This window comes from Schistocerca serialis, chromosome 5 (assembly GCF_023864345.2).
Source record: "Schistocerca serialis cubense isolate TAMUIC-IGC-003099 chromosome 5, iqSchSeri2.2, whole genome shotgun sequence".
Lineage (NCBI taxonomy): Eukaryota > Metazoa > Arthropoda > Insecta > Orthoptera > Acrididae > Schistocerca > Schistocerca serialis.
Genome location: NC_064642.1, coordinates 296,279,211 through 296,294,010, shown reverse-complemented (window position 1 = coordinate 296,294,010; position 14,800 = coordinate 296,279,211). Strand labels below are relative to the sequence as shown.

General features: G+C 40.8%; 1 protein-coding gene across 1 annotated transcript in view; it reads left to right on the top strand.

The window, feature by feature from the left end:
* The window catches only part of LOC126480958 (T-complex protein 1 subunit eta), a 79,754-nt gene that overhangs the window by 43,459 nt on the left and 21,495 nt on the right, over window positions 1-14,800 (top strand). The window contains exon 6 of the mRNA XM_050104388.1: window positions 4,566-4,718. Coding sequence (XP_049960345.1) covers window positions 4,566-4,718 — 153 coding nt within the window. The remainder of the gene's footprint in view (window positions 1-4,565; window positions 4,719-14,800) is intronic.

The window sequence follows — 14,800 nt, the reverse complement described above, 5'->3', positions numbered from 1 at the left end:
TTAATTTCCCTAATTGTGACTAGAGCGGCCTACTCAACACACACAATTAAGACTATTTACGTACCATTTTCTCTAGTTCTACATATTTCTACTGCCTGTCAACAAGGCAAGAGAGACAAAATACAGAGTGGTAGATCTGAGGTTATTTTGACCATCTTATCAATGTGTTACCAATCTGGTGTGTTATCAGTCTGGAATTAAATGAATTCCACAAATGGATTTTCACATAGTAATGTAAGAAAGTAAAGTTCATTTATTTGGAATTCAGTGTTGATAGTCGTCCACATAAAATATACATTTTTATGAAACAAGATATTTACTGTCTGCTGTGAACCAGTTCGTCTAATAAAGTTCCTCTTTACCTCCAATGCCTTCCTTCTGATTACTTCTTGCAATTTCTCTTGCACAATCGGATGCCCCAGTTCTGTACACCTTACATTCTTAGGTCCCTTTTAAGTTTTACTTAGAGAATTAGCATTCTTTAACATATTCTTATGCCTACACTATTTGGTGAGTTGCGCCCCTTACTCCTAAATTATGACAAAATTCTTATTAATGAGTCTCTGGTGATATCTATACCTTGCACAGCAGTAGTGGAACTTGGTGCAGTGGCCTCCTTTTTATCGTTGTTGTCGTTTCCTTCACAAGCACTTCACACATTTCACTTGCATCAATCTTAGTTCTGTAAGTCGGTACATTTTCATTGTAACAAACCATGTAATTGAATTATCACATTTTCAGATATGTGAGTAATCCTACTCCAACCTCTTCCTGGAACTATGTTGTGCTCAACAGCATTTGATGTGCCACAGCCAGCTTTTGTGAAACAATTATAATGCAGTCTGTTGTTACAGTATTCCAGACAGCAACAAACGTATTGATAGCCTGTAGAATGCTGTCTCTGTTCACTTCCTTTCTCCCAAGGGATGATCAGTTGGCTCCTGCACAACTGCTACTCTTATTTGGCTTCAACAGGGTGTATTATGGCAGAGTCCAGAGGATGTCGATGATGATGTGTGGTGTTTGGAAGAAGGAGCACAACAATTACATTCCTTAGAAGTTGTTTCCTTGGAATGTACTGGGTGTTGGTCAGTGACGAGTACAGTTTCCCCTTCCTATTGTACCCATCTTTACATCTAAACACCTCAAAAAAACAAAATTCCAGAGAGACTGAAATATGCCATTGTCAAACTCCTCCATAAGAAAGATTATGGGAGAGATGTCAATAACTACCGACCTGTTTGACTGCTGACATCATTTTCTAAGATTTCTGAGAAGATGGTGTATTCTGGAATAGAATCTCACCTGAGCAAAAATAATATCCTCAGGTAATCACAGTTGTTCTACTGAGAATGCTTTACATGTCCACTTGCCAAATTTTACAAGCAATAAATAATAAAATACTGAAGGTTGACATTTTCTGCGACCTATCTAAAGCATTTTACTGTGTGAATCACAATATTCTCCTCAGTAAATTGAAGTTTCATGGAACTGATATTATAGCCAACCATTGGATAATGTCATATCTAACCAAATGAATGTGGAAAGTTATTCAATCGATGTAGTCCGGGGACATTATTCTGACTGGGGAGAAATGTACGGAGTTCCCAAACACTCAGTATTGGATCCTCTATTGTTCCGTATATATGTAAATGATCCTTTTGTGGATTACTCTTGTATTGTAATCAATCCAAGCATATGTACAGAAACAAAAGTAGTAGTAAACAGTGTTTTTAAAAGTATCATTGACTGGTTCCCTGCAAATGGTCTCACTCTGAATTTTAAAAAGATGCACCATATTCAGTTCTGCACATCTAGGAATACCACACCAGTGATAAGTGTTTTCTTGAAAGTAAATCATTTCTAAAGAACTACTAAAGGATTTTTAAGGCCACATCTGTTACAACTGGTATTTGAGTTCTCAATTAGAAACAAAAAATAGATGTTTCAATGTTTCTGGAAGATCAGACCCAAAGGGAGTGGAATAGGGGATGAAAATGTTTAAGAAACTATTTAATTACACTAAAAAATTTTGAAGCTAAATTTATGAAAATTGGTATTTCACTTCTCTGTTAGATATAAAGAAATATTTGTTAGGTGATGAAAGTTGCTATGGAAATTTCTGCACAAAAGTGCAAAAGGTGCGATTAACAAATGCTTTGGACTCCAGCTACCAGAATCACATTTTGGTCAGAATTACATTCTGAAGAGACCACACCCCTTAATTAATGTGAAAAGCTTAGAAAGTGTTGCAATTTGATTAAATAAAAACAAAAAATCTCTGCGTGCCTGCCATACAACCTCCTTTAGAAAACAACCACAAAATGCGAGGTCTGTATTTGCACTTCCGTTTGTTCATGTTATATTGAGTCCCATGTAGCTATGCACAGATTTTGTTGGTTGCATGAGTGCGTCAAGTAGCGGGTGCTAAGCTAGTAGGTAAATAGAAAGACTTGCAGCCACTCGGCGCATTTAATGTCATTTGCTTGGAAATGAGGTGCTAAATCCTTTTGATACCCTTCCCAGTTGTCCTGAGCTTCATTGAATGCCCCCCCCCCCCCCCCCCTCCCTTCCTTCAACATTGTGAACTGACCGTCTGGTCATTGAAATGTCTGTTCTCTTTATGTAGTCTTGACAGTTGTCATACATACTCTTACCATACGAGTCGTATGGTAAGAATACATTACCATCACAAGTAAATATGACGAATAGTGAGAGCAAGCGAGATACCACATAGATGTCTCACAGAAATAAAAACAACAAATAAACAGGTGTGAACTATCTTACACAAGGAATTCAAGAGTGAAACTTCAAAAATGGAACATATCTTTAAAAATATGACAAGCATATATTTTGACAGAGCACAGAGAAACGGAGAGATTGTGAAAACTGTTGCAGCTTATGTGACAAACTAACCAGCCGTAATGTTGCAGAACGATGTGAAGTGGGACGAGCATGTGAAAGTTGTGGTAGAGAAGGCAAATGATAGACTTTGGTTTATTGGGAGAATTTTAGGAAAGAGTGGTTCACTTGTAAAGGAGACCGCATCTAGGATGCTAGTGCAACATATTCTTAAGTACTCTTGAAGTGTTTGGCATCTGTACAAGGTCGGATTGAAGGAAGACATCGAAACATTTCAGAGGAGGGCTGCTAGATTTGTTACTGGTAGGTTCGGATAACATGTAAATATACGGAGCTTTGGGAACTGAAATGGTAGTCCCTGGAGGGAAGGCGACATCCTTTTTGAGGCACACTATTGAGAAAATGTAGAGAACCGGCATTTGAAGCTGACTGCCGAACGATTCTATTGCTGCGTCATACATCGTGTGTCAGGACCATGAAGGTCCATACGAAAAATTAGGGCTCATATGGAGGCCTACATATAGTCATTTTTCCTTCACTCTATTTGCGAGTGGAACAGGAGGGGAAATTATAAGTAGTGGTACAGAGTACCCTCCACCATACACCGTACGGTCGCTTGCGGATTATCGATGTTGCTGTATTATGTTTTTATCATACGAACACCAATATTGGGCAAGGAGGGATATCTCACTTATCAGTCACACAAATCAGGTGCTTCAATAAGAGATTCTTATCATATGACACGTATACTGTCACTAATGCCAGTATGACACACCAGATGTGTTTTCCAGTGGAGGATTCAGTTGACTTGTCACCTTGTCATCAAACATCTGCAGTTACCGTTCAGATGCCACTTCCTTTAGACTGCTAATAGAGTAGTTGTGCAGAATCAACTGTCATTACTGGTCTGTACCTTACATCTCACTGTTGCAAATGAACGCTACACCCCGACACAGACACAAATTTGAATAAAGCGAACAGCAGGAAAAAGAATAGGCACGAGGGAGGTTTCAACATGGCGTGCCTGCTTGGTAGTCCAACACCATAACCACAACTCCATTACTTTTGTGTGCTGTTCTGTATTGCACTACTTCTTCTTCAATCATTTGCCTTTTTTTTTTCCCCCAGTCCAGTACACCTTTTTCCTGTTTTCATGCCTAATCTGTGTTCAGTTTGATGGGCTGTCCACTGGGTCATTTTATACATCTAATAGGGGTGCAATGGGCAGTTTCCATTGTAAGAGATGTTTGCAAAATACCATTTAAATGTCGAATGAAAAGTATTTGCTGAACTGAGACATAAACCTAGGTCAGGGTGGTTGTGGTTGGGACCTCTCTTCATGTCTTCTCGGTTTGGGACCCCATGACCACTCCCTCATGGAAAGGCTGCTCTTTTTTGTCCAGTTTTTAGCTTACCTTTTACTCTGTGTGTTTTAACTTAATTATTTTATAATATGACTCCCCTGACTGAATTCATCCACTTTTAGCGGACCCTGTTTCTTCTGTGAGTAACTTTGTAATCGTGGGACTGATAGTAGGCAAAAATGTTGTTATTGATCGGTGAGTCTTCTTCACATTAGACACTACTCTTGAAAGGAATTATTTTTTGTTGTTCTTTAAAGTTAATGAGACAAGACCTATGTGATCAAAACTCTAAACTGCACAATTCACAATAGCAACTTAACCTAATTTTCAATTTTTCAGAGATATGTTTTGTGCTGGACGAGTCCCGGAAGAGGATCTGAAACGTACAATGAAGGCTTGTGGAGGTTCCGTAATGACAACTGCTCACGACTTGAAAGATTCAGTTCTTGGCAGCTGCGAGTATTTTGAAGAAAGACAAGTAGGCGGTGAAAGGTAAAATGTGTATTCAGATCCCTGGAATGAATTTTCACACGACAGTGGAGGAGTGTGCTGATATGAAACTTCGTGGCAGTTTAAAACCATATGCAGGACTGGGACTCTAACCCAGGGCCTTTGCCTTTTGTGGGGAAGTACTCTACCAACTGAGCTATCCGAGCACAACTCACAACCTGTCCTCACAGCTTTACTTCGGTCAGTATCTGATCTGCTGGGTTTCAGTCCAATCTGGTATACAGTTTTAATATGCCAAGAAGTTTCATCTATTCATTTTTTGTAATGGAATTCGTGAATTTTATCACATAAGTTTTTGCCAACAAAATACAATAACTCAGTGACAGTGAAAAAATAACCTTTGCTTGTACAATGAAACCTTACAGTGAGAAGCTGGGTTCTCGATAATAAAATAATTTGCATAATATTTAATTATATGTTCACATATATTTTCGCATGTTCACACAGCTTTCAGGCATTGATCCATAGCTGAAACAATAAGTCTTCTCATGTCTCCTAATTAAGATGGGGTGAGGGAAGGAGTGAAGTTAACCAAACATTCACTGTATACAATTGAGGCATTGAGAGGTTGACATGCACCTAACCAAGATTGTAAGAAAGCTTACCAAAAATTTTAGTGTTCTTCCTCAGAGCTGTCAGACTACCAGAAACGAACACCTTCATTGTATGCATGCACATATTAGCTGTGCAGAAAGATGTTGATTAAAAACTTGGTAGTGATTTCGGTCTTGTCATCAATGTGCTGTTGAGCACCAACACCTCATCTATACCAGTTACTCAACCCAGAACTTTCCAGTGTGGTATTGAGTCAGATGACATGATATAATTGTTTTTGAATAATTTTTACATAATTCAGTGTTCTTAGTATGCTAGAAGTAAGGTAATATTTAATTGTTCACTTACCAAACTTGTGCTTTTCTTTCTAGTATTCATGTTGAAGGTGTGTTTGAATTGCTTTGTTTTTTCTTGAAATCTGAATTTATCATAAAATTATGTTCTGATAAGTCTGACTGTCCCATTTTCAAGGAAGTGACAACCAATACGTATCCATTATTACAGTCCTTGTATTTTGTACCTTTCATGTTTAGTCATGACAATATGATATGAAACCGAGCTGATCAATTTGTGGCCACTTTGATGATAGCAGTTGTGCCTAATAAATCCTATTTCATACAGACTGTATCTCAATGAACTATTTTATCAGAGAGTGTTTGAAATAAGCTGTATTTTCTATAAGTAAATATCATAAAATAAAGCTATTTTTGGTTACTGGTTAGGATTTTCAAAAACAAACATTTCACTCGGAAAACTCTTATTATAGAGGATGAAAATGGCAGGGTGTGACAGAAAAATTGTCAGGTTCAGATAGAAAGAGGCCTAGGATTATATTGTAAAATATTCTGAGACACAACAACAAAATCCTTGCATATTTCTATTTCATGCACTTTTAATTTCCTGAAAATCATATATTGTGCGTGGCCACCATTGTGACAAAGTCGGGAGATTCTGGAGGCCACAAAATGTACCCATTCCTTGAAATAAAGCAGTAACCAAACACTCTGAACACTGCCGCCATTGAAATTTGAGCACAGTGACACATAGCCCCATCTTGCTGAAGCCTGTACTCATTTTCAGGAAACTGTTAAAGTTGAGCTGTAAGGAATATGTCAACTTTGACAACATACAACTGAGATGCGACTCGTTGCTTGTCCATGTTCATCCACAGAACAGAAGGGGTTGATTATGCCCATTGAAGAGACTGCTTTTTGGCTGTGTAAGGGGCATTGATGGAGCTCAAGGCAGTTATCCTCACACCAGTAAGAGCAGTTTTGTTTGTTGACATAACCACTGAGATGAAAATGTGCCTTTTCACTCATCCATAGGAAATTTAAGAAGTCCTTATTTTAGTCAACAGTTCAGTAGTCATTCCCTTCCCATTATAACTTCAATTAACTGTTGCACAATAAGAATCTTATACAGTTGCAACTTTAAATAAAGCCATAAAATTCTGTGCGTGCTATCACTAGATGTTCCCACTACTGCAGCAATTCGTCTCACAGAAGACTTTGGACTGTTCGTTGCAACATTTTTGCACGTCCTGTATTCGTTAATGTTAGCGACAACTTCTAATTCTTCCTGGTGATTTGAGCTCAAGTGCACTTCCTGTCGTTCCAAAGGTTTTTACTAACAAGCTGATGGCTTATGCCAGTGGTGCTGGATCATTCAGTCTAAGGCTGAAATGACTGCAGTATTCTCGTCTAGCAGCAACAACAACACAGTCATGGTTTTGTGAAAGGCCTTCACAGCCACAGTGCAGTAAGGCCCACTTCAGCACCCCATTACAGCTAATGACCTACGTACCTGAAACATTACAAGCATTCATTGTTGCCAGTAATACCATTACACTTGTAGAAACTAATTAAAACAGCCCGTTTTTATGCTACGACTTGTATTATTATTATTATTATTATTATTATTATTTTACTGTGAATAGGCCATCTGAGAACCATGTTCCAGTTCATTCATTGTTCTTTTCTTCCAGTATGCCTTCATCTGTTCAGTGTTTCTTCTTTCTATCTTCAGACCATTTTGAACCTGTCTTTTTTAGCTACCTTGCCATGGAATCCTTCAATTCACAATACTTTTTCCCCCCAAAAGGCTTCTATTTTTATATTGTTTCTTCCTAAACCCTTTTTTTGTTTCGTTGACCCAGCTTGTAGGCTTGTAGGGGGGGGACAGGTATACCCTCGCACACATACACAGACACAAGCAGACATTTGTAAAGGCAAAGGGTTTGGGCAGAGGGGTAATGATCAGAATCAAATTCACTGTTCCTTACTACTTTCACATTCATAATTTCCGTTGTAATTTTTTGTGAAATAACCACATGATCTAACTGAAATTCTCCTAATATTGGGCTGGGTGGTATTCATGTTTTAGCTTTTCTTGGGAATTTCCTAAAGAAGGTTGACATTAGTTTCAGGTAAGAGCTTTGACACAAGCTGATTAGCCTCATACGATTTGGTTCTTCTGTGAGCTGGGTAGTGTTCTACTACATTTCTTAATTTATTATTATTATATCTGTAATCAGTGCCCCCTCCCCCAAATCAATTTAAAAGATTCAATCTTCAGGTAACTAACATGGCAACTGTTAAATGTGTATGAATAAGTGTGTCTGATCATCCAATAGACGCTAATTTTGTGAAAAAAAAGATAGGTAAGACATTCTTGGATCTCTACAAATAAGTAACTGGTTAATGGTCCTTCTTGCACAGTGATTACAGCATAGACGAAAGATTACAAAAGTACTCTCATTTCCTTACTTCTTGGATTAAGGACTATAGTTGGAAATAAGATATGACTGCATGGTAATATTTGCAGGAATTGCACATGAGAATGGCAATGTGTTGGCTGAGAATATTCCATTGAGAGGTGTGGCCCTTCAGAAGGAATGATATTGGCAAGAATATTTTTTATCGTCAAATTAAAATTACTTGTTCATAGACATGCCAGACACCACTACAGGATTGCCACAATTGCTGTCACCTGTCCCCATGTACTGCTTAGTCAAACAGGGAGCAGGGTGCCTGTGTTTACAAAAGTGGATTGTTGTCCTTCACAGTTGGCAATAGAGTAGCAATACCCAGACAAAGCTCCACACTGAATCTTAGAAATAACACTTGTTCCCAATGTTTCAGATGTTATACACTTGTCATACTGTACAAATGAACTGCTCCCTCCTCCTCCACCACCACCACCACCACCACTTGGCAGTAGTGGACAGTTGGTGCATGATGTAGAGAGCTCTGGAGAAGCTCATTTCAAAGACAGTGCTTCAAAGTATCATTACTGCTATAGTGGTGTAAGTATCTAAACATAAAACACAGGATATGTCTCACAGAATATTGCTGTACCTGTGTTGATTAGACTGTTCATTTTACGGTAACAACTGTTTGAAGATTTACTGATAGTCACTACTGCCCACCTATCAATATGCAATATGTACTGGGAACGAGGTGCCTCGCTGACATCTCTCTTTTCTTGGTGTGTTCAAAATTATCATATGTTTGTTCTACACCCCCCCCCCCCCCCACACACACACACACACACACACACACACACACACACACACACACACACACACACACACACACACACACACACACGAGAGAGAGAGAGAGAGAGAGAGAGAGAGAGAGAGAGAGAGAGATTCTTCGTTTCAGACTCACAGTGCCTTATATTACTGTTTGATAATTGAAGAGGAAGGGAATGTACATTCTTCCTCAGACTACCTGTCCTTTGGAAATCCAACAGAATGTTATCAGTTGACTTACCACAACGGTTTTTGTAAAGATATATTCCAGCCCATAACTCGGAAACTACACTTGCAATATATAGACCATACCACATATCTTATTTCACCAGTTAGATTCATAATGACACCCAATAACTTGTGGGATGAGGTCTATCAGCATGTTTTACGATTAACAATTTTACGAAGATTTCCTTAATATTACTGGATAAATTTCTAATGTAACAGAACCTCTTTTCCTCCACAGTTTCCATCTCCACAAGTAAATATTTAGGATCACCTACTCGCTTAGCTACTTCATAACGTCCATCATACAGTAAATGGAAGTTGTCGGTTTGCTTTTCTAATAAATCAGACCTGGGATGACAGCGAATCAGTCAGGTTCAAAAATTGTTTCTTTCCTTTCCTCTGTCTATAATACTCTCATACTACAACTACTCTCCCCTCCCCCAGCCCTCCCCCCCCCCCTCCCTCCCTCCATCACTTTTCCTCTAAGCATCTTTGATGATATCACAATCTTTCTTGCCAGCTGTCCGTGGCTGGACAGGTTAATTTTGCTGCTGCTGGTACTACTACTACTACTACTACTACTACTGATATCTGTATAATAATGTCAGCTGTTTCGGGCAGCAGGGCTGGCAGATGTACGGTCTAGTGTATTCGAAACCTCTTCAAAAGGAATTCAGTTCATTTTATATGTTTATCCACTGACAATGTCTCTTGTTCCAGGCTGTCTTCTGTTCTTGCAAGTGTCCTGTAAACTGCAGGCTCTGTTCATTATGGGCGATTCTCATTAGGAATGAAATCACTCTTCTGGGGAGGAACATTTTTTATCTGTGTGTGTGTTGGGGGGGGGGGGGGGGATCGCAGAGTATGATGTAGATGTAGATGTAGATGTAGATGCTGCTCTAGTCTCTCATAAATGTCATTTATGAGAGACTAGAGCAGCATCTACTTCTACATCATACTCTGCAGTCCACCTAAAGTGTTTGGCTTAGGGTACTTTCGGTACCATATCTGATCCCTCCCACCCTGTTCCAACCGTGAATAGTGTGTGGGAAGAATGATTGTTGGTAAGCCTCTGCATTGACTCTACAGACATGCTGGTTTGTCCTTGCATCACTGTCAGCATTTAATATGTATACTTCTGTATATTTTGATGCAGTTCTCTGCTCATTACTCCTTGACGCATCATTTTTTCTAACAGGAGAAACACCATCACTATTACACCATGGGCCTCACTGATATCTTTCAGTTTTTAATTACGTCCAATGCTGAGAGAAGATTCAGCAATTCTTCCGTACTCTGGATCAATACAGTAATATTTTTCTGTGGTTATCAAAGCTATAAGTTTCTCTGGTTCCAGCGGTTGATCTAGGTGATATGCTAACGAGACTTTGTGCTAGAATAATTCCGGCACCATCACATAATTACCATTGTAATGAGGCCTTGTCATCAGCAGAGACTTAACATGTGCTGTTGTTGGCTTAGCCCCCAGTACAGTGCCAAAAATCTCTGCTTCAACCCTAAATAAGACTCTGTGTCTCCCCATAATGCCCCATCATAGTTTTGTTTCTTCTGTAAGGGGCTGGCTGAACCAGTAGTTTTGCTGTCAGATAATGGCACAGTAGTAAACCATTCTTTGAAGCTGCAGACAGATTGCACAGGATGTGTCGTCGACTTCTGCTCCTCAGTTTCCCTCTTGTAAGAACGCAGGTGCAGGTGTAGAATCAGTATAACGTACCTCATTGTGCATGGTGCTTACGCATCCAGCTGTATCCCCATCAACAGGCTCTAACGAAACAAGCAGTGTAAGATGATAATCCCATTCACCCACTGTTAGTGTTCCCTGTCCTCCAGCTAAACCTGTCTGATCATTACTAAGTTCATGGAGTACATCAACTGCGCGTGGATTGTTTCATTGAATTTTGGTTCCTGTCAAGTGAGCAGTTGCCTGTCAAACCACTCTCAGAAGCTGGTGACATATGCTCGGCCTGGGGTATCATGATGACATTTTGTAGTGGTGGTCCCATGCCAATTTCAGAGGCTTGCCAGTCTGCGCTGGAACACAATCACTCAATGCACTCTATATTCTTGAAATAAAAGGTGCATATTACTGACCTAGAACAGATTTCTTGTTTGCAAACTACTTGTTATTTCAGTAGACAGCACATGGAGTTTAGTGTCTTAACTCAGTGGTCTTGGAATTCCAACAGTTTCTACTGAATTTAGCTGTTTTGAAAGTGAGGTTACTTTTCTCCATTCTCATGTACTCTCCCCTGAACATCCTCTATCTGCTTGTTCGGAGTGAACAAAGCTGTCTCCTGTTCATCACATCTAATTTTAACATCTTATATTTTGCTCTAAACTTTTACACTGAAATTTTGAAATTTACGACTGACTGGGTGAAGTAGAATATTTAACACAAACTTTAAATGTAATTTGACATGCAAGTTTACAATAGGATCTTGAGACTCCTTTCTCTTACTACCTTTGATAGCCAAGAAGATTGCTCAAGCAGGTTCGTTAACAGGAAGGTGATTGTGGCTCCCCTGGTTTAATAGTGTCAATGCCACTGGTGCTGGCATTAGTGTTGGGGGCATCAGCTGTGTGTGGCGTCTTGAGACAGTGGCACCCCTTGGGTTGTGGGATCTCGGCTGCAGGCTGGATGGCAGCCCCCACTGGTCAAGGTTCTTTGTGTGCAGTGGTACCTTGTCCAGCTGCCTATGCTGCCACTTCCAGTCTAGATCAGTGTCAACAAAACCTCATGGGACTTGCCCTGTGATTCCACCCCGGCATCCTCCATCATCCCCTGGAATTATCATCTCTTTGTGGGAATACTCTATTGCCATCTCTTGTCGCTCCATTGAATGTATTGTCATTCCCCACATCTCCCACTTGTGACTACAGAGAGGTTTCTCCTTGTTTGTGTAGTTCAAAAGGAAGATTTGCAATCACCGATTGAATTTGGTCACCACTCCTAATTTCTTTCCTTGGATCACCACCTTAATCCAATAGTTTCCCCCACCTTGTTTCTCTTACTTTGTGATTTCAGTGCACCACACCATGTAGGGAAGTAACACTTAGTCTGGTAGGGGCTTTCTGATTGACCAGTTTGTTTCTGATCTCAATCTATGCCTCAGAGACAGTATTGCTATCCACTTCAGTGCTGCTCATACCACCTTTCCGGCTATTGCTGTTATGGTCACTTCACGAGGATCGTTGTGACAGTGAATGCTTCCCAGTGATTGTAATACTGCTATATTGTCCGATGGACCAGTTAACAAAATGGGCTCTACATAGAGTCAACTGACAGTCGCATACCTTTGCTTGTCACCTCCACCGCAGACTGTCAGATTGCATCAATGAGGTTATGGGAGACATTTCCGATTTAGGCACGTGCACCGCTGGAATTGCAGTTCATCTTACCTTCAGGCACACACTGCCACCTGCCAATCCCATGGTAGAACAAAGACATCTATTCACGTAGGGCCAAGCATCATCTCAAGTGGCATCCCTCACAAGATGTCCTCCTCCCTTTTAAGCGACTGCGCACTAAGGTTCGCTGTCTAATGAAGCACAGTAACATCACATCGCAGTAATTTTTTTTACCTACATAAGACATATGGCACTGTTCGACGCCATACATTTTACTTTTCCTCCATGACTGGGATTTCTGAGACTCCATACTGGTATATTTGCCACCCCCCCCCCCCCCTCCCCCCTGCTGCCCGCCCCGCCCTTCCTCCAGATCCAAGAGAGTAGCATCCCACAGGGCGCAGTGCTGAGTCTCACAATCATCCTCATTGCCATTAATAGGCTAGTGACTTCTGTTGGGTCGCTTGTCACCCTCACACTGTATGTCGACAACTTTTGCATTTGGTGCAGCCTTCACTCGAAGGCCTTGGCTGAAAACCAGTTCCAAGACTCCAGCTAAAGAGCTGCCGTTTGGCCCCTTTCCCATGATTCCTAATTCTCTTCTAAGAAAATGTGGTTCATGTATTTCTGTCACCATACTGTAATCAATCCTGACCCCAAACTCTACTTGGGTACCCAGCACTTGAATGTTGTTGCACAGTCAATTTTGTTTTCTGTCTTTGATAAAGAGCTAACTTGGCTGCCCCATATTCATCAGCAAAAAAATTAGCTGCATGTGGAAGCTTAACACTGTCTGCGTTCTTGTCCACACTTCTTGGGGTGCAGGTCGTGCTACAGTTTTCTGTATTTACCAGCCCCTGGTCTCAGCCTGATGGTACTATGGTTGCCAGGTTAATGGCTCTGCGGCACCTTCAGCTTTGAAATTCGTAGCCCAATTCATCATCATGGTGGTGGTAGATAGCTTCTAGTGCCTTCTGGACTAATCCTGTAGACAATCTCCTCCCTGGAGCAGGAATCTACCCCCTTCAGTTCTGATGGCACCAACAGTTGCTCATTTATGCAGTCATCATTTGACAATTTTCTCGTCATCCAACTTGTCACATTCTCTTTTTCACACAAGGGGTGTTGACCCCCTGACACCTGCCCTTTGTGTGATTCTGCCAGTTGGAATTTGTCTCCTGGGACCTCCGCCTAACCTCCTTAGAATGTACTCCCATTGTTCCTCCCCTCTCTCCTCTTGATACCCAGACCCTTAATTACGACCAGTCTATTCCATGGCCCTAAAGGTTCAGTCACTACTGTGATGTTTTGGCTTTTGTTCCTTTCAGTTCTCCAAGTGTATAAGGGTGTTCCATGATTTACACTGGTGTCTCTAAAACCATGGATAAGACAGAATACACTTTTACATCTCCTGCCAATCAGAAACATCATTTGTTGCTTGAAACTTCTAGTGTGTTTTATTAAACAAGACTCCCTTGACCATATTTGAATCTTTGTAGTTACTGAATGAGCAGTCTCCAGGCCACTGATTACTCTTATTCTTATCACCATGTACTATCTACTGTTCATGGTCTCCCTGACCTTAATCGCATTGCCTGTTATGTCGTCTTTCTTGGGTCCCAGGTCATACAGGTATCCCAGGCAGTGAACTGACAGATCATTTGGCTACAGAAGGTATTATTGCCCCACATTCACTTTGCTGATACCAGGTTTGAATTTGTAGTTGCAACTCAGGCCGCTGCTCATTCAGAGTTGAAACCTCATGCAGTGGGCTACTGCTCCCTCTAATAAACTTCGCAATATCAAGGAAACTACTGCAGAATTGCGCACCTCCTTCGATTTCTCCCAGAAAGAATCCACCATCCTGCCCCCTCAGCATTGGTCAGACTAACCAGTAGTTTCATTTCATGAAATGAGCCACCCCCACATTGTGGTTGTGGAGCCTTACAGACAGTAGCTCTATTCTGGTGGAATGCCCCCTTCTACTAGGCCTCCATGTCAAGTATAGGTTTCAAAATTCCATGTCTCTGACATTGTCAGGTAATTCATGCACAGTTGAACTGGTTCTCACTATTCTCTGGGAAAGTGGTTTTTATTCTCATATATAAGGGGTGGGAAGGGGATGATTGGGGTTGGAGCATCTCATGCTGCATGGTGGGTCGGGGGGAACCCTCAGTCCCACCTCCTTTGTCAGCTGTCACTTTCATCTCTCTTTTTACTGTGGTTGAGTTGCTAGTGGGTGTGGTTTGCATCTTTTTCTGCTGCACCCTATTTTCCATTTTAAGGTTATAACTCTGTTGACTAGTGGGTGCTCTTTAAGCCATTGACTATAAGGAATCGGGGATGGGACTTCACATGCAGAGCCCCAGGAGCA